Here is a 19,720-nt window from a genome sequence, read left to right as displayed (position 1 = left end):
TTTTGTTCTTTTCATGTTGCGAAGTCCTTTTCAAGTAGCATAATTATCGGTCATATTAGTTCTTATTTCATAAAAACTATACTAATTTCTACAGTTTTAAGGATAATATACAATACTTGCAATTAAACTTCATTATGATATTCTCACTGTTTCTCGTCTAAACATAATTTAATATGTACATTTAGTAATTTTAAATTTAATTTATAATAGTACCCAATACACATCGTATGTATGATCCTAATGTATGCAATTTTTTTAAATTTATAATGATGTAGGTCCACTATATCCAGCTAAATAAAAACTAATAAAATTTTATACATTTAGAAAATTGTATAAGTATTCGATAAGTTAAACAATCAGAAAAACGTGTATGCGTTAAACGTGAATTATTTATCTGGGTACAAATATATTCTGCTCAGTAGCTGCATATTAAGATACAATTTATAGTTGTTCTCAAACATTAGATTAAACTTCCGCGTTCGTTACTTATAAAATAAATAATAAACTCTGTATTCTCTAAATAAATTATTAAATGGTATTAAAAGTAAAAAAAAATGCAATATTGTAGGAAATAGTTGCACAAAACTACTTTACACTTAAACGTTTCTTCTCAATATTTTCATTAAATCATTCACTGCACACAGGGTAAAGTATGGTTGATGATATTAGTAAGTGTAGCATTTGATTCTCATACAGATAGGAAAATATTAAAAAATCTTTGAACAACTTTGTAGATTGTACACACAATTATATTACATCAACGATTTTGACATTACTTGTTGAAATAATATAAGGAAACTTTTCTCAAAACATTCGGAAGCTATACGAAATTATAGTACTCTGCATATATAAATGAAAGATAACGTTATAAGTGTTACTTATAATTTATATGGTAGGTATCTTCTTATATAAGCTTAACTTTAATCAATTGCCAGTACGAAATATTAATTTCTTACAAGACACGTAATAAATATAAGATTTAAATTCTCTTTATTCTATAATTTCAGCTGATGGATGTTTATAAATTCGTCAAGTTTGTAAATTTTTCATAATAATAATAATAACGATTACACGATAATTATCGAACATGCATTTTACATAATCTGAGGGATTCCAATGTAAACGAAAAGAGAAATATTCATTAATCTCTTATTAATATTCGTTAGTAAATCTGGATTTTAAGAAGATGCACAATTTCATTACAAAAGAACTGGTCGATCTTTCAGCATCATTTAAAATAATGTACTATGATATTAATTTCGACGAAACAGTTTAATGAAATTTTATTGAAAACTCAAACATGTGTACTAATCACTTCGTAAATGTTAAAAGGGAATTAAAGATTTATGTACCTTTAATTTGTAAAATGTATTACCGGTCGCAGTAATTGCTTTGCAAATATGATAGTTTACAGATTACCTAATTTATAAAATGAACCTTGTATGCGAGATTATCAGAAAATTACTATTACTTACATATATTAATTACAGAATAAAGTATTAATTCTTTTTTTAAACCTGAATATTATTTATCATGTTCATCATCATCCTTATAAATTTTACGCGTTCAAGAACCTGCTTTATTGGGCACATCGAAGAAATTAGGATTACGTTGCACATAACTTTTTAGTTCTTAAATTTTTAACGTTACGTAGCAAAGTGTACCAATCTGGTCCATGATTCTTATTATGGACAAAAGAAATATAAAATTTTATTACAAATCTGTCACCTTGATTATTATAATTTTTGATAATGTTACATTTCTTGAGCTGTTAATGTTTATTAAGCTATATGAACTGCATCGGACACTTTATATCAAAGCAATATCCACTAATCATAATGGACGACCATTTATGCTACATATGAGAAAGATTAACAACTAACATAAACTGTTCGCTTAACAGCATGTATGCATGTATGTATGTATGTATGTATATTATATGTATATGTCAACAAGCTCCCATGATAAGCTTTGGTTAATTCAATAACATTATAAGTAATTTTACTTACAACTCTTTGCGGTGCTAGATCCCTAGATGACATTTCACACATTTCAGTTAGATGAATCGAGATTTCTAAATTACACATTTTTTTTGTTATATTGACAAATACCTAACGGTGTAATACAGTAATTATTCTAAATCATTATTTGCATAATTTCATGATTTCCTTAATTGCTCTACTTTCATACTGACTTGTCCACATGTCCAGACTATTATTACAATCTATGTAAATATCTCTAGTAGAAATGTATTAGCACAGCAAAGAAGTGTGAATTATACTCTATATACACCCCCAATGCATTGGAAACGTCATTAGAAATGCCTACCCTATTATGATAAGCAGTGAGTTAGAAAGTTGTAACATATTGCGCGTACTCAAGCTGAGATCTCCTTACATATCGTAAAAAATAATGCAAGTCCTCAACCGAGTATCTATTAATGCCATTTTCCTTGTTAATCATTTTTTTTACAAAATGTTTTCTTAAATAAAGCTATATAATTAAATTCGGAGTATTGGACGCATTATATCGGAATGCATTAATTTTATCTAAGAGCAATCAAGAGTGCTGGATACTTGCACTAATTAATTTTTATCCTTTACAATGTATATAATATACATTCGCCTTGGCAGCTTATAACTACTGAACAACATTACGTTTAATGAACCGTACCTCTTCACCGTCACTGTTAACTTAAATCGTAAATAAATACCTCTTTTACTGTTCAAGCATCGTGGAACGTAAATTTATTATTTATTTATATACCTGTTTGAAGTACAAATAAAAGTATCTCTTTCATATACAGATATGAGAATTTATTATAAATATTGTCAATAATTTTTATCGTATTAAAAATTATGCACAGATAAAAATCACTAAATCCCATAATACGAATGAATATACACGGCGTATATTTATGTGTATACTTTTAAAGTATCCATACACTCTTTTTAACTTATACTCTTAGAATCTTACTAAAGTTAAGCGGCTGCTAGCTTGAATAGATGGATGTAGATATGCCCAGATGACGTTTGCTACGCCTTTGGGGGTGCGAGTGGTCCTAGCTGCTAGTAGAAGCGATAGGGCTAACAGGACTCAAAGGACTACTTGCAGGATCCCTGAGGCAACCAGTCAATGTTATAGCTACTTTGCGACTTCCAGCATCGTTACGATGTTCGCACAGCCAAATCCCTTGCCATGCACCCAAAGTCAATTGGCCATCAGTAATTGGAATACTCAACGACGAGCCCAGAAAACATGCCTTTACATGTGCTGGCTATAAATAAGGCAATTATGAGAAGAAGTATACAGTTTTATAGCATACACGTACAGATTAAACAAACTTGTACTCTTATAGAACCATTTATTATGCGTGTTTGAAATGCACAGTGCATTCGAACTTTCGCTAACAGAAGTTTATTACTTAAAAGGAAACTGAAATTATATTTAGCTTTTAAAATCTGTTATAAAAATTCTTCATATACGATGTTAAGGGGTCATTCTGGTAATCACGCCGCAAAATTCGGCAACATTTAGGTTTTTTTTCTCTGTGAATACAATGAATAACAATGTCAAACTTTTTTTTTCATTTACTAATCTACTTATAATGTATACGAAACAATTGTTTAAATACACTTTTAATTGTGTTTTTACAATGTTATCTGGAGTTCAAAATCGCGCCTTTGAAAAGACGGCGGGAGTGATTTCAGCTCACAGACTCATCTAAAACAAAAAAAAACAAACTGATTCTTAATCATTATGAGTACCGCTATCGCAGGTGCCAGAATTAGCCACGTAAGTCAAAATTTAACAAAATTGCGCGCATTCAAACTTCAAGTTTCGAAATTTTCCATTCTTGAAGTTTGAATGCGCGCAATTTTGTTAAATTTTGACTTACGTGGCTAATTCTGGCACCTGCGATAGCGGTACTCATAATGATTAAGAATCAGCTTGGTTTTTTTGTTTCAGATGAGTCTGTGAGCCGAAATCACTCCCGCCGTCTTTTCAAAGGTGCGATTTTTAACTCCAGATAACATTGAAAAAGCACAATTAAAAGTGTATTTAAATAATTGTTCCGCATACATTATAAGTAGCTTAATAAATGAAAAAAAAATTGACATTGTTATTCATTGTATTCACTGAGAAAAAGAAGCCTGAATGTTGCGGCGTGATTACCAGAATGACCACTTAACATTAAATATTTTTTCACCTAGCAACTTTAAAGTTTACGAAAATCTCGCAAATATGTGTACATGCATTGCACGACCTAGTTTCAAAAACTACGCAAAGACCACGCAAACTTACCATATCGTCTGGCCCCTCGCAACTGTGTCTATAGGACAAACCTTCAGGAACTATTTTATTAAGCATCATTTCCACGTCATCTCTAACATCTGGATCCCAGTTTTCATTTAATGCTAAACTCGCGGACGTGTGAAGAACTGAAAATTACAGGAGGAATAATTTCTCGTATTTGAAAACAACTAAAAAATTTGTATTATCCCTATGTATATTTTACAAATTGTACAAATACAATTTTAGAAGTTCCACAGACATTGTGAATCTCTAAAATCTTTTAAAAATGTAAAGATTCTTATTAATTCCATTAAAATTAGTACTTAACGTTATTCGAATAGTGTGAAACAAAATGTTTTTCAGCCTGGCGTCGTTTAATATTACAGGGCACTTTTTATTTATTACACACGGTTAAACGTTACCAGTGCGTGTACACGTTGTTATAATGGCGAATCCTATTTTATGGGCTAAAACCATAGCAAAATTGGAGAATTTTTTTTTTAAGAAACTAGCAATTCGATTTACCTAAAAATTGGACCATGTTGTTATGCATCTTTGAAGAAGTTACAGTGATTTTTTCATTAATTTCTGATAATAAATATAGGAGTAAAGGTAGGTTCTCACTGCGTTTTGGCTCATTTTATTCTTCCTATGCTTTTCTTATGTATTTTGACAATTTAACTCACACTGCACCTCGCCTCGGCGCGACTCCAAACCGCAGTTTCTTCCTGAAGAATATTTTGGGGAAGAGAGGGGAGGCGAGCTGAGGCGGGGCCTAGTGTAAGTGGATGCAATGCCACTGCTTTTGGTGACTGCTAAAAGAGGAAGGAAGAGGTTCTCCGAGCAACTGGCCAAACACATGAACCGAGGCAAGCTCAGATAACTTCAGGTACAGAAAACCCGAGGCGAGACGAGCCTAGATGCGAGTGTGAAAAGAAGTTGCACCGAGGCGAGGCGTAGTGAGAGCCTACCTCTATGCATGATCATCACACTTCACAAAACTCATCATCCACTGTTGTGCATGATATTTATCTTCCAGGTAATCTGAAACAGAAAAATGAAACAGCGTTTTACTTTACACATATGCAGCTTCAGTTTGATGAACCAGAATACCGATAAGTAGTATATACTTCTTTTGTTACATAGGAAAATTGGCGCAGAATTGGATAGCGAAAATTAAATGTTCAGACCGTTCAGTTTGAAAACTCACCACTCTCCTCAATAAATTTTTTTATTTTATTCTGGTTCACCAAACTGAAGCTACATATGTATAAAGTAGAACGCTGTTTCATTTTTCTGTTTCGGATTACCTGGAAGATAAATATCATGCACACCAGCGGACGATGAATTTTATGCGGCATGTTGGTACATCACGCATAACTCCTATATTTATTATTAAAAATTAATGAAAAAAGTCTGCAGCTTCTTGAAAGATGCATAAATGCATGGTCCAAATTTCAGATGAATCGAATAGCTAGTTTGTTGACAAAAAAATCCCAAGTTTTGCTCTTTTTAGCCCAAGAAATAGGATTCCCCCCTTGATCGCTTCCATCAAACACTGAAATACATTTCCAGCTCTTTCTTAACAAGAATTTAAATTAGTGAAATCTCCAAGTTTGGTTATTGACCAAGAAGGGGTCAGTGTTTTGATAGATTTGAGCAGGATTAAATTCATGTACACACGCACGCATTAATGCATATTATACCTATAAGTGTGTATGCACAAACAGGTCTACTATAAACTATAAACCAAGCTATAACTTGCTATAAAACATAGGTTATATACAGTAAATGTTCCTCTTGCTTCAAATATAACAAGCAATCCACATAATTGATTGAACCGAAAAGCGAATATAAGAAAGTTTTATATACATATTAATATCGAAAGTTTAATGGAATTCTCTAAGAACAGTGATATCTGTAATGCAGTCGTTTCTTGTCACAAGAATTCACTTACTTTGTATGTGACAAATTCCGACCGCGAATTCTCGGAGTTCCGGGATTCTTCTTAATATCTCTTCGGTAACGTGATGAATACCTCGACGCTGCGGCCTTAGGTTAATTTTCGTTTGAAACCAGGCAGAACCAATTTGAAATTTTTTATTTGACGAGGCCATGGTACGACACGCTGCAGAGATTACACGTTTAACGTTGGACTTTGAACGAGAATATTTCGCTTAGCGAAGATGCGACGGAATCTACTTCGTGGCGAAAATCACGAGAACACGGTCCGCTCCATTGGATATGGTATGCGTCTACTATCTTCGCCACTCGCCGGTTACAAGATATATGGATTTAACCACATCTTTTTAAGGATTGTCTAATTGCATCCGCTGTATTCCGTATTCATAAAAAGGTTATGAGAAATAATGATTGACTTAACGTGCACATACGTATCGCATTTATATACATACATACATGTGTACGCTCACCTTCGTCCACACAACAATATTCACTATTAGTATCAGGCATCAGGTACGCATACTAATAGTGAAGGAGTAAGATGATAAGATTATTTGGGAATAAATCATCGTATACATGTATCACTAAACGGGCCAGATCTTTCGATGCACGTCCCACTTAGCAGAATTTTAACAATAACGTGCTATATCGCTCGGCCATACCGAATGCCAGGGAATAAATAAATCGGATGGTAATCCAAACAATAATGTTACCCGGCGTGTTCGGTAACGGTGCGCTTTCTCCTAGGACCATTCTATTTTTTATTGATTTATTTTTACACTGGCGGCAACATTGAAAATTGTTAAAGTGAGGAAAAATGTGTTTGGTGATAATATTGACAATTACTAATTCTTGTACCAATACTTCCCTACTAATATACAAAATTATAGGGAAAATGGGGATAGTAAAGGGATGCTAATGAGCCATGGTTCAATAACACAATATGTTAAGAAAACAGAAGAAATATGGCAAAAATGAAAAATGATTAGCTATTAGACACTACAAAATTACAGGGGGTGGCCAAATTATTATACTCAAAACATTTTCGTCAATTTTTGGGATCGTTTCAAAATGGATTTATTGCGAGTAAAAAAGAAATCTTAAATTGGCAACTAAAGGTTCTGAAAGGAAACTTTCTTAGCTCTCCAAATCGTAATAGCAGATAGGTCTGAATGAAATTGTTGTATAATAGAGTATGTAAAAAATACAAGACACATAAGTATTTTTATGCTTCTTATACCCAATCACTGTGTTTATTTTATTAAATGTTTATAGCAATATATTCGAGCTAATGTTTATATCACAACCATTATTCTATATACAATTCTAGACCTGGATTAATTTTCATAAGATCGTTCTGCCATTCTGGGTCATCACAAACAGGATTTTCTCTCAAATCAAGTGATTTTAATTTTAATTTTTTCAGTAAGTCTGACACATCCTCTAGACTCTTAAGTTTATTATTTCTTAGTGATAACACTTCAAGACTTTGTAGCACAGGGAACTTTTTCAGACTTTCCAATTGATTACTTGAGAGCGATAACTTCTTACAGTTCTGTAGAAAAGATAATTGATGCAAGGAATTTGATAGAAGGTTCGCACCAAGGTTTACTTCTTCAAAGAAACCAAGATATTCGTTACATAGCGTTGTTAGGTCTAATCCTGAAAGATCAATTTCTAATTTCACATCCTGTTCTCCTTCCATATCCCACAATTCATGTAATCTGTATTCTATTATGTATTTACTCCCTGGAAGAATATCTTCATTTTATTTGATTATCGCACTATTTGAAATACGCTTTCTTTAAATTAATAATATTAATAATAATAAAAATTGTAATTACAATAGACACAGTGAACGTTTAGTAGAATTAAAAATGTAAATTGTAATGAGATACAATTACAGATCTAAATTGAAAGTAAAGCCCTGTTTAAGAAAATATGGAACACGAAGTATTTTGAAATGAATAATGAAATTTTACAGAGAAATATTGATAAATAGAAATGCTAGGGACATTTCAATAACTTATTTAAGTGAACCTATACATATATGTAGACTAGCTTTACTACTCGGCTTCCCTCGAAGTTTAAATTCTGATTTTATAAAAAAAATTTGTTTAGTTTTTTTTGTGAAAATAGTCACATTCATCTGGATTAGTCAGGCATAATGAGTTGAGGCACATTTCGTGATCCCAGAGTTTATCGTTCGAAAGTTTCTAGGCGACAGACAAACACACAAATATATAGAAGCTTTCTGCTTTATATATTAAGATTTTATCACACATAATATAGTGAATTCAACTATGTTAGATGTCCTGTAATTGCAGTGGAATATTTGCAAAGAAAGTAAAGTCCCACAATTTCTCAGTGTTGCAATACTTTATTATTTCGTCCTTCGTTTTGAGAGGCAGGACCTGTTCTCAGAGCTAGTATATGTTGTCTTCTACATGCACTAAAGAACATAGTTTACTTTCCAATATTCCACCAAAATTATAAACGTATATTATAGTTGATTTCGTCTTATTATGCTCTCGTTCTGTCTCTGTTAAAAAGGTGTGTGTCACGATGTTCATTGCAAAATCTATTAAGATCCCTATTTCTTTTCTCAATTCCAAATAACCACAATTATAGATTGAAATAAGTCACTGTGTATAATATTGTGATAAGAAATTATGTAATACCATTAGATATTATTGTATCCTACTTAGTTAAGTGTACTTACGTAAATCCTTATAATAATTAGACCGCAGAGGATCGGTATTTAGAAGAATATTTAGGCTTGCTAAAATATCATCTTTAAACGTCATAAAATCAATTTTTCGCATTAAATGCACAGGAGTAAGAAGAGCCCATTTATTATCAGGTTCCATCTCTGCAAGCTGCTTATAATTTGATAGTTGTTCTAGCAGTTGATTTTTGTTGGAACAGGACTTAGACTGCTTCTTTTTATGTATCCACTTTTGATTAAAATAGTATAAAGGATAACACTTCCCTTCGATATTAACTTTGACCTCTTTTACTTCTTTTAACGGCTTATCAAACTTTCCAAACCACAGTTTGGAATATTTCAATTTTTGCCAAGACCTCCATTCGGTACTTTCATTCTCATTGTTTATGTGCAAGGATATTCCGTCTGCCGATACACTTTGATTGATAAGAAGAGTTACGTTATTGTCCGTCAATAAAGCTTGAGAAAGAGCGGGAGAAAACTCGTGGCTACCTAATAGCCATCTTTGGTAAAACCAGGCACTAGAGTCACTGGGATCTGTGAATGTGGCATTCATTACCAGCTCCAATTCTAAAAGAAGAGAAAACAGTCATCTCCTACTATCGCGTGTATATTTCTTCTACTTTATGCAATAATTAATGCATGTATACAATTACATGCGCACAGACGTTTACGTAATAATTAATATGCAAATATTTTACCATCTTTCTTCTTGTCATCAATGCTCTGTTCGTTGCAACTGCGAAACATTTTTGACAAAAGTTGACTCCTGTAATGCCAGGAAGAGTAATTTGAGAAATTATTTAAAATCTTTGAGGTAGAAAAATTAAATTCTTCTTCGGGAGAAATTCCAGCTTTTTGTACAACATATTCTCTATGGTTCCAGCAATGAACTAAAATAAAAAGAAAAAAAATATTCGCACCTAACTACATTTTAGATAATGAAATTAAGAAACCCGATACTATTAACGACTTACAATTTCTTTCATCGAAATTCAAGTATTTAGTGCACAGCATTAATTCTTTTTTCCAATCTGGTTCCTTCAGACGATTCATAATCCATATTCTTTGGTACCACGCATAGTATGATTTAGGATTCTTTTTCAGACAGTTTTCGGTAAGTGTAAATTCATTTTGATGGGATGCTTTCAGAAGGTCTTCGTTCCTGTTTTGTAAAGTTTAATATTAAAGTATGTATACTGTATATTCGTACTTAAATATAGGATAAATGTGTTTGTAATATTTTAGTTAACAGAGAGTGGTTTTCCTTAAACACATATTAAATCTAAGAAAGTGATTTAATATTAACGGTAAGGTATTATCACTTATTATTTAAAATTATCATTATATGACTACCAGTCGTTATTCACAAATGCCTCTCTGCGAATATTCCATAGTGTGTAATTATCTGGATTCTCTATTAGCAAGCGCTCAGTAACCATCATTAACTCGCTATCGTAAACTTTATCTAGCCTCTGTAACATTTAAAAGAAAACATATTTCCTATTCCTGGTTTAAAGTTCTTTCTTGTCTACATTTTAGCATTTATTATTTTGAGTTAGTGATACTAAGAGATTGAACGGAGATATGTATCAAATGGAATCAAATGGAAATTACTTTCTGAAACACCAAACTTATGCCAGCTCTGTAATGTTTAAGTTTCTCAGCCCTTTCTTTCCTTTTCAGAGCTTCTTGTTCCGCGCTGGTCCGAACCTTTACTCTGCCGTGCTAAAAATCATATTTCATTAATTTTCTACTTGTAACACAATATATATATATATATATATATATATATTTAGATTAAATGAAATGCTAGAACATAAATACTACATGTAATAATAATAATAATAATTAGTATAGTAAAAGAGAAACTAATTTAAATGGCTAATTTCTAACCTTTGTCGTTACAATGTAAAATTGTATTCGAAATTGTAAATAAACTATGATTATTAATTACCATTGTGAGAGTTCTTCTAATGTCCCAAGTTGAGGAGCTTTAATATTTATCTTATTGCATTTTAAGATTATGCTTGCCCTTTAAAGTATTTTGTCAGTCTGCTTAAGTCAAGTGTTTTATCAGTCTGACTAATAAATTCATCTTACAATTCAGAGTCTACTGTAAATAACAAAAACATTTAGACAAATATCTCATATATTGTGCTTGAATAAATTTTATCGTACAATTTCTTTAACTGCTTATTCTTTGTAAAATCAAGTAATAAGTGCTGTAATCAATTGGTGTGCTACAATCCACAATACCTATATGAAATGTGATAAAATGTGATATCAATGCAAAACACAGCACACACCACACATCATATGGCTATGAATACATATATATATATATATATATATATATATATTGCTACATATGATGTGTGTACAACGTGCTCAAACGATTGTGGCTGATCACCGTGTATATCAGTGGGTCGCTAGCGTTCGATAGTGAATAACTTCACTTGGTCTGTGCTTTTTTGTCGCGAACATTTCTACAGTATTTCGTGAACATGGTTTAGCCTAAACCGTTTAGGGAATTCAGCTCTATCCCACGCCCAGATAGCACACGTGGTCTATAAGCTGTCTTTAAGGCGTCTTCAGACGTCTTGAAAGTCTGAAAGACGTCTTAAAGACGGCTTATAGAAGACGTGTGCTATCTGGGATACGACTAAAAGCTCTACTACTACAATTACATAAATGCATGTGTATATGGATTTCTTATCACGACGCCTCTCGCGACGGCCAGAGGAACCACACAGAAATCGGCATACAAAATCGCTGGGGTAAAGGTGCTGAGTCGGAACACCTGTCTATGCCTAATAGCACATTCGGCATCCTGCACTAATGCGCATTGAATGCGAACTCTTTCGTTTCCAATTGGGTAAAATTCGCACTCATTGTCAGTGCGCACTAGTGCAGGTTGCCGAATGAGCTATGAGCGTGCCTCGACCCCCAGCCGAGAGTGGAAGGAAGCGCGAAGGAAGGGCCAAGGACGGAGAGACGGCTAGAGGACAACCCACTGACGAACTCGTGAGCTGAGTGCTTCAGCGTTACACGGGCACGGATCCGCCGTTTAATTTAAAATTTCCCACGGAATCGTGCAACAGGAGTCATGAACGAGCCCACATTATTCGTCATCGAACGACTAATAGTAAATACATTTGTGTTTACTATTAGATGGCTGTTTTGATATACGTATTTTTAGGCAACTCATAAACCTGTTTCACGACGCAATCACAAACACATAAGCAGCCATTTAAAACTATTACTATGTGACGTCACGAACCTTTTCGACCAATCAAAATCCTTTCTTCGCAATACGGAACATTTCAAACATCAATTTTTAATCTCATGTTTTAATACTTAACGATTTATAATAATTAAAAATTGTATTGTACATTTATGGTGTATATTCAGGTTATAAATAATAAACCATGCAATCCTTTTTAAGTGCAAATTCCTTATTGTAATTTTGGCGGTATAATGGTAATCTCGGATAGGCTGCGCCATGTTGCCGAAAATCGTGATTGATCAGGATTGTACTGGATTACCACCAATTGCGTGTGTTGCGTAGGTCTCGCACTGTCTCGAACACTCCGAGCTGAACCGTCGCAGTGCACAGGTGCAACGCAGAACAAGGAATTCAAAGTGATTGTACCACGTGTTGTAATAATATCTTCTAAACACCAAGAAGAGATATGTAATTATGAACAATTATTATTTCAAATTATCTCCTTCGCGGAAATCAGTATATATAATACATGTCTTGCATGCTGCAGACGAGCGAGTTTTGTGGCGTGGGCATTTCTGTCGTGTAAGACTAATAAAATAATAAAACGCAGGAGATTAATGTTTAAAATGTTAAATTCCTCCGATAAAGTATAACGATGAATCGTCGTCGACAAGATATTGTTAAAACTTCTCCCATTTGCCGTATTTTGGCTCCTTATTGGTACTCTTTCCAAAAAGATGGAACGAAAATCATAGAAATTGAAATTTTCATAATTGGATGTTACTAAATATATCTCTCGACCCAGTACCGGCCGTCCAATCATATAAACGAAATATTTTGGGTCGTGTCTCTTGTCGTCCGAGACCTGTTCCTTTATAATGTATTTCTATACGTTTTTCAGTCGGGCATCGCATGTTGTAAGCCGTATGTTGATAAATATTGAAGTCGTAATCAGTGACGGATTTAAGGAAAATGGCACAGGTGGCAAACGTTATGAGAGGCAAATTTTTTACTTGAATAAATATTTCGAATAACGAATAAAGGTTAAAAAAATTATTCGTCATGTGTTTTATAAAGATTACCCGGATTAACTTTATTCGTCGAGCGTTTCAACTTCAGCGTCGAAGAAAGTTTTTAACTTGAACTTCATCTTTAACTTTATTCAACGTCGAATAATTTTGTGACGTGCGTCCGAGCCGCATGGCGAACCATAGCCGTCATGGCGAAAGAGTAAGTTTTTTTCATATCGCGCTTAATTTTCAAGAAAATCGACTTTGAAGTTCTTGACGTCCAGTCGCGTACAGGAGAGCTTTAGCTTAATGAAAATCGCGGGCGATTTGGGCGTAAGTGGAGAATTAGCCCAATATATACTATTCATTCTATCCCTGAAGTAGTTGATTCAATAATACATATTGTTAGTCATTGAGCTACTACGGCTAGCCAACCTACGAAATATTAATATTACGTTAATATTGTTAAAAAAGATATATATTTTTTATAAAATTTATGTAACTTTCTCACTGCCCAAATATTTGTGGAATGTTAAATTTCGACATTAGTTTAGTGCTTATTACGCAAAAAACTGTGTGGTTTGAATAATGAAAATTTATGTTCCTACTAACTACAATAATTGTTGTAATGTATTAAGAAACAATCAATTTCAATAATATTATTATAAACAAATATTTTGAACAATAATCTCTCACACACCATGGTGTCCTGATATATTGATGCGAGTCACTGTATGTCGTGTTTTACCTTATTAGTACTATTTTCAACAAGATATAATGATAATTATGAAGATTTAAATTTTCGTCATTGAACGATTGATACCTACTTAAGTATGTACACACTGCTTTGTAACATACGCGCCAGTCACAGAGTCTCCGGTCGGCCCGATCCTCGGTGTCTCGAACGCGCGCTAGAAAATTATTTGACGTCGGATAAACCACCGATTAGAGATACAAATAAAGATGAACATCTTTTTTCGACGCTGAACATCAAACGCTCGACAAATAAGAATGTATCTTTATATTCGACGATTAAATTCTCAACGAATAAATCCTTGGTGGAAGGGGAAGCACCTACAGGAGTGGTGATAATGGTACGTGAACCGACGCCAGCGCCAAGCCAGCCAAGTGGCGCCAACGCGAAGCCAACCACGGCCAACCAGGGTCGCCGGGAAATATGTTGGCGACGCTGGTTGGCCGTGGCGTCGGTTTGCTCCCACCGTGGCGTCTCGCGCACGCATTACCACCACTCCTGTAGGTGTTCCCCCTCCGCGAAACATCCGGCTCTGCAAAATGTTGTCCGGGGACCGTGGCTGCAATTGGCTGCACATTGCTGCATTTGGGGAAGTGAGCGCGTGTGCTAGGCGTTTCCTTCTTAAAGTTTACGAATAATACTCATATGTTTAATTCTTATACTTTTATTTACTGGTTATTCTGTTCATTGCTCGTCATTTTTCTGCGTGATAACGAGGTAATTTCTTTTACATCAATTCGGTATAAAGTACAAACCTATTTAAATTTTGCGTTTGGCTAATCAAGTAAGAAATTCTTTGATACGTAATATAATCTATCTCTACTACGTTGTAGGAATGAAACGGCATACATCGAGGAATTCACATCATGATGAAAGACCTAAGCCCTCGCGTAATGAAGATAGTGACGCATTTCTTCGTGCAAGAACTGAAGAAGAGAGGAGACGGCGTAGACGCGAATGGATGATCGAACAAGAAAAAATGGACAGTCATAATAGACTGAAAAGAAAAATGATTATGGATTATGAGATACAACGCGCTCGTAATATGAGCTTAGTATTTTCCGAAGGAAGATGCAACAGACCTTGTAGGAGTAGAAGTGAATCTCCACCTAGTCGATATAGAAGAACTTCTGTGCATCATACACCTGAAGATACTGTACTTTCTAAAAAGTAAGTATAAACTGTCTTTAATTATTAACTGTTGAAGTAGACGCAGTGTCCCATTCTGGAGGATATCATAGACAAAGAACAATTTTAACATTTCATCGTCGGGTCGTGGAATTTCCTGTCTTATCTTCGGACGAATATATTTAAATTAAATATGTTTTTGGCTATATCCAGAAAAGTACACTGATAAAGTGTTAACTTGTATTTGTAAAAAATATCGAATTTAGTTGATATTTAACTTCCAGTTAGTGAACCCTGCTATAAAAAAATATGCTTCAAGAAGCAATCAAAATATTAAATTATAGTAAGTCTCAAGTGTAAATCTATGAAATCATATGTACAAATAATATTACTCTGGACTTTAGATTTGAAACATCAAGTGGTACAACGCCCTTATTTAAAGGATCTGAAGGTCCAAAAATTAGTTCAACAGAACTTCGCAAAATCAAAGTAGATATTCATAGAAACATGCCTGGAAGAGTATCTACCAATGAACTCAAGCGGGATATACCCAACAAGGAAGATGTGGTGCTTAAAAGAAGAGCGGGTAACGTCTTGCTTTTTTACCGTAACTTCCTGAGAATTTTCACTCATTTAGCGAACGACTACCACAAAGGAAAATAAGCTCAACGTGGAAGATGATTCTGGGATTTTCTAGAAGTTTCGATCAACAAATTCAAGTTTGAGAACATTGTATGCTTTCTAATGTAAAAGTGTCTCTTCTCTGTGAGATATTACTCTCCACTATTTAGAATCCATTTAGTTTCTGTTTAAATGTATAATCGAAGTTTAGATAAATATTTCCACATTTTCACTTTACCAAGTGCTTAAATTACTAACATGTTTTTGATTCGCCCAGGATATAGCAAATTTGGAATACAACGTTGGATCACTGTATCGATCGCATAATGTGCAATATGTAAGCACAATTTTTTTCTACTTTGTTTTAAGATTGCTATGCTTAACGTATCTCTTGCTTGTTGCTTTATGTACAGTATTTTTTTTTCTTACGAGCTTGCACAAAGAATTATGCTTCAGCTATATTAACTGCTATAATGAATATAATAAGAATGAGCTTATAATATATTTTGGTAAAAATTAATTTCTCCTCCAAAAACGTAGTTCAAACACGTTTTGTGCATTCTCCTTGTGTCCTGGTTTTGGGAATGTGTGCATGTCCAAATAAGTGTCTTTTTTTAAATGCTTTATTTACTAAAAGCAGACCAACTGGAAGATTTTCGCATCTTGGAAGATGTTTTAAATCTTGATATTTAACAACTGAAGAGGCATAGTGAAACATTAAACATTATGCTCCAACACTGGAAGAAATGAAATCAGAAATTAAATCTTAGAATTTTTCAAAATTGTTGCATAGTGTGGTATTTCTTATTCTTATTCATCTTTTATTTTATTGCATTAAATAAATATTTTCTCTTTAAAGTATGAGTACTCGTAGATTTAATTTAGTTGGTTTGAAAAGTATGCGTTTCAAAGCATTGTGTATAGAGTGAATATTACGAAAACTTGAAATTGCGATTCAGTGAAGTGGATGATTACTTAATCGTCCTGGAAAATATGAACCATCCCGGAAGATTTTATTGTGGAATCATGAGTCCTCTACACACAAATTAAACTATTTTATTTGAATTATATTAAAAGGCGTTATCGATATGTTCATATTTTTGTAATGAATTCGTAATAGACAATGAGTAACATTCCAAGGATTTAGCTACATTCTTTTGAAAAATTATTGAATGCGATTTGTATACGCTATGTGAAAAGGAAAAGAAAATATTACATTATAAATTAAAATTTATCAGTTGCTACAGAATATTTAGAGTTAGAGTTTTATTAAAATAATGTCATCAAAATAATTACAATTATAAAAAATAAGTTTCTCTTGATATATCTGGCACTCAAGAAAGTTGTAAGCCTTTTTAGTTATGTAAAATACTCTTTATTTTTGAGGAAGAAAAATAAATTTATATATACTTTTAATATATAAAATCATATAAATTAACAACAATTTATTTAAATAATTTGAAATTGACAATACGGAATGACTTGGCTTACAATTGTTCAGAGCGAGTCAGTTTATCTGAATATCGGGGTTGATACCTTCCATATCTGTCACAGCTGGTAGTATTGCTTAAATGTTTTCCTGATTTTTACATAGATTGCTTTTCTTATTAATAAATTTACTAAACTTAACTGCAGGAGAGGGATCCAAACCAATATTTGATAGAGAAGAAATAAAGAGAGGAATAAGCGAAACAGAAGAAGTTGCGGAATATCGTACTGTCGTAACTGTGAATTTGGAAAATTCAGGTGTGTTTATTATTTCAAACTGCCAAGATTTATTACAACTTCTGTTTTACAAACATGAACGCTTTAATTTGTAGAAAACAAGTTGAAAATGTTGAAAAGGCATTCGGCGTCCTTGAGTCCTACAAGAACCCGATATCACAGTCCTAGGCGCACGTGGTCCCGTCACCCCAGGTTCGTGCCTGGATTTTACTCAGAGTATTGCAATATAAACATAAGTTAGACATAAGTGTAAATCATTGTACAAAGAACTTGCTGCTTTAAATGTGTTAATGTAGAATCTGAAATTGTTTAGGGAATTATTTTTTTTTACTAATTTGTTTACCCTCTTTCAGGTATGACGATTCTAAGCATGAAGATGAAGGAAATTACAGAAGTGATAGGTAAAAGCTATTATTACACTTTCATGTATCTGCGTTCATTACATTTCTTCCAATTGTATTTCACCAGAGTATTACATTATTTATATAGGGAGAAAGCTCATAGTAGAGAGCAAAAAGATGGTGAAAGATTTTACCGAGACCACCATCGAGAGCGGCGCAGAAATTATTCCCGAGACAGGAGGCAAACACCTAGATTCAGAGAAAGAGATGGGCCTAGAGAACAACGGGTTCCTGGAGAGCATTATATTGGACCAATTCCTGTTCCTATTTATTACGGAGTAGGTACTGTATTTACATAAAAATGCGATAATTTAGCGATGATCTAAAACTCATTCATTTCTTTGCTCAGAATTTTCAACCGAGACTATTAATGGTTCATCCGTGGGGCCCAATTCGAGGACCTCTTGGATGTAATATACGTCCTATGATGAGACAATAATATACAATAACCACTCTTGCACAATTCTGTCCGTATGCTTTCTGTCATTATCTTACTGGAAATAAAAATTTTACAATAATCCCAATTAGGTAGTACTTTCTTTTAAATTGTTTTTTTTTTAAATATTTAAAAATGTATGTTTATCTAAACTGCCTTATATAAAAACGAGATTTCCAGTACCGGTTGCAACCATATACCTCCTCCACAACAACGGAACCACCGCAGCACTTTACAGTACGATGTACATTTTTAGTATTTAATTCTGAGTTAGGTTTTCTCCAGAAAACGACCTCCATCCGAACCAAATATATGTTTAATATATTTTTAATACATTTCATATTAAACAAAATATATATTTTATATTCCCCAATTAAAGTCATGTCAAATGTCTTGTAAATCTGACTACTTAACGAAGCTAGTTTTAAATTATGCAAATCAATTTTTCACGTAATTTCCTTCATTATGGTCCGAATTGTATCGTTTTGGGGGCCAATTTCTCCGGGAAAACATAAGGAATCGCTTGACATCACTTTTGCAAAGATCTGATTACAAATGCAAAATTCGAGATTCGTCACTGCTTAGTGCGCAGCATTGTAAGTATGGTTCCGCTGGTCTCGAGCATCGAAGGCCCCGAAACTCAGCGAGGCAATTCGCATTCCAGATATTCTACACTGCATTCCACTTTAGAGTGGACTCGTTCCGCGCAGGATATACTGTTGATTGGTAGGAAAATGGCGGGCAAAGTGCTACGACCAATCGCGTGTGTCAGATCCGTGGGAGCTGCGCAGATCGGTTGTAAATCAGTAGGGGCATGGGTCGTCTCTTATATGGAATGGAGTGTATAGGTAGTTACACGGAAAAAGATCTGCACCGTTGGGAACGGTGCTTGAAAAGTGCGCACCGTAAATATCGGTGCTGAGCCCGTTCACAATGGTATTCATACTATAGTATATATGTACACTAGGCGCCAAAATCGGTTTACCTTCGGAAATTTGGCAACGTTGCATGTCACTGGGCATAACTCAGCGGTTCTAGTGACATGCAACGTTGCCAAATTTCCGAAGGAAAGCCGTTTTGACGCCTGGTGTACAGCATGATGTAAGGACATAAGGTGTGCTCGCTGAGCGGCTCATTTTCGTATTTTATTGCGCATTCCCAATTTCCACCATATTAAAATATGTATGTATATGATTGCATATGCAAGTGTACGGACGCATATCGAAATGTTGACGAATTCATTCTATCCTATTGGTTGACAATCCAATATGAAGGATCTTGGGACGAGCACATTATTGGCTAATTTGAAAAGGGTGCGCAAGAGCACACCTTATATCCTTATACATCATGGTGTACAGAATGCCGAATTCGCTATTAGCTTACGTTTACGTCACACAAATTCCCATAAGATGTCAGGTCTATTCTATATC

General features: G+C 33.9%; 3 protein-coding genes across 12 annotated transcripts; 1 reads left to right on the top strand and 2 right to left on the bottom strand.

The window, feature by feature from the left end:
* Nucleotides 1-1,051: 1,051 nt before the first annotated feature.
* Nucleotides 1,052-7,036, bottom strand: LOC143366262 (UPF0047 protein YjbQ). Of its 4 annotated transcripts, none has more exons than XM_076807174.1 (4): nt 6,711-7,036; nt 6,254-6,629; nt 4,306-4,442; nt 1,052-3,277 (listed from the first exon to the last, which is right to left on the bottom strand). In XM_076807174.1, exons 2-4 carry the CDS (start codon nt 6,411-6,413, stop codon nt 3,062-3,064), a joined length of 513 nt encoding a protein of 170 aa, XP_076663289.1. In that variant the 5' UTR covers nt 6,414-6,629; nt 6,711-7,036; the 3' UTR covers nt 1,052-3,061. The 4 variants fall into 4 exon arrangements, with proteins under 4 accessions (XP_076663289.1, XP_076663288.1, XP_076663287.1 ...); XM_076807173.1 differs by having other exon boundaries at nt 6,715-7,036; XM_076807172.1 differs by having other exon boundaries at nt 6,729-7,036.
* A 444-nt stretch (nt 7,037-7,480) lies between these two features.
* Nucleotides 7,481-11,298, bottom strand: Rabggta (Rab geranylgeranyltransferase subunit alpha). Of its 3 annotated transcripts, none has more exons than XM_076807168.1 (8): nt 11,180-11,298; nt 10,944-11,099; nt 10,604-10,714; nt 10,343-10,461; nt 9,964-10,151; nt 9,688-9,879; nt 8,981-9,556; nt 7,481-8,007 (listed from the first exon to the last, which is right to left on the bottom strand). In XM_076807168.1, the coding sequence occupies exons 2-8, from the start codon at nt 10,944-10,946 to the stop codon at nt 7,568-7,570; spliced, it is 1,629 nt and encodes a 542-aa protein (XP_076663283.1). In that variant the 5' UTR covers nt 10,947-11,099; nt 11,180-11,298; the 3' UTR covers nt 7,481-7,567. The 3 variants fall into 3 exon arrangements, with proteins under 3 accessions (XP_076663283.1, XP_076663284.1, XP_076663285.1); XM_076807169.1 differs by having other exon boundaries at nt 10,944-11,102; nt 11,246-11,294; XM_076807170.1 differs by having other exon boundaries at nt 10,944-11,102; nt 11,168-11,241.
* Nucleotides 11,299-12,544: 1,246 nt separating this feature from the next.
* On the top strand, nt 12,545-18,378 carry LOC143378646 (uncharacterized). Of its 5 annotated transcripts, none has more exons than XM_076830526.1 (8): nt 12,545-12,683; nt 14,813-15,149; nt 15,512-15,693; nt 17,364-17,474; nt 17,549-17,645; nt 17,807-17,854; nt 17,922-18,132; nt 18,204-18,378. In XM_076830526.1, exons 2-8 carry the CDS (start codon nt 14,815-14,817, stop codon nt 18,291-18,293), a joined length of 1,074 nt encoding a protein of 357 aa, XP_076686641.1. In that variant the 5' UTR covers nt 12,545-12,683; nt 14,813-14,814; the 3' UTR covers nt 18,294-18,378. The 5 variants fall into 5 exon arrangements, with proteins under 5 accessions (XP_076686641.1, XP_076686643.1, XP_076686640.1 ...); XM_076830525.1 differs by lacking the exon at nt 12,545-12,683 and adding an exon at nt 13,571-14,696; XM_076830528.1 differs by lacking the exon at nt 12,545-12,683 and having other exon boundaries at nt 13,570-15,149; nt 17,922-18,136.
* The last annotated feature ends 1,342 nt before the right edge of the window (nt 18,379-19,720 follow it).

This window comes from Andrena cerasifolii, chromosome 2 (genome assembly GCF_050908995.1).
Source record: "Andrena cerasifolii isolate SP2316 chromosome 2, iyAndCera1_principal, whole genome shotgun sequence".
NCBI lineage: Eukaryota > Metazoa > Arthropoda > Insecta > Hymenoptera > Andrenidae > Andrena > Andrena cerasifolii.
Note: the sequence above shows the minus strand (reverse complement) of the source record. Positions and strands in the feature narration are given on the sequence as shown.

What these genes read in the sequence shown, in the direction of transcription:
- LOC143366262 (XM_076807171.1), bottom strand. Translation starts at nt 6,413, where the DNA reads ATGGCCTCGTCAAATAAAAAATTTCAAATTGGTTCTGCCTGGTTTCAA. An exon ending in CGGAATTTGTCACATACAAA is followed by an intron (nt 4,443 to 6,253) that starts GTAAGTGAATTC and finishes TGTAATTTTCAG; the next exon opens with TTCTTCACACGTCCGCGAGT. An exon ending in GCGAGGGGCCAGACGATATG is followed by an intron (nt 3,278 to 4,305) that starts GTAAGTTTGCGT and finishes CCTTATTTATAG; the next exon opens with CCAGCACATGTAAAGGCATG.
- LOC143378646 (XM_076830526.1), top strand. Translation starts at nt 14,815, where the DNA reads ATGAAACGGCATACATCGAGGAATTCACATCATGATGAAAGACCTAAG. An exon ending in ACGTGGTCCCGTCACCCCAG is followed by an intron (nt 17,646 to 17,806) that starts GTTCGTGCCTGG and finishes ACCCTCTTTCAG; the next exon opens with GTATGACGATTCTAAGCATG. An exon ending in CTGTTCCTATTTATTACGGA is followed by an intron (nt 18,133 to 18,203) that starts GTAGGTACTGTA and finishes TTCTTTGCTCAG; the next exon opens with AATTTTCAACCGAGACTATT.
- Rabggta (XM_076807168.1), bottom strand. An exon ending in TGATGACAAGAAGAAAGATG is followed by an intron (nt 9,557 to 9,687) that starts GTAAAATATTTG and finishes CTCTTCTTTTAG; the next exon opens with AATTGGAGCTGGTAATGAAT. An exon ending in TAATTATTATAAGGATTTAC is followed by an intron (nt 8,008 to 8,980) that starts GTAAGTACACTT and finishes ATATTCTTCCAG; the next exon opens with GGAGTAAATACATAATAGAA.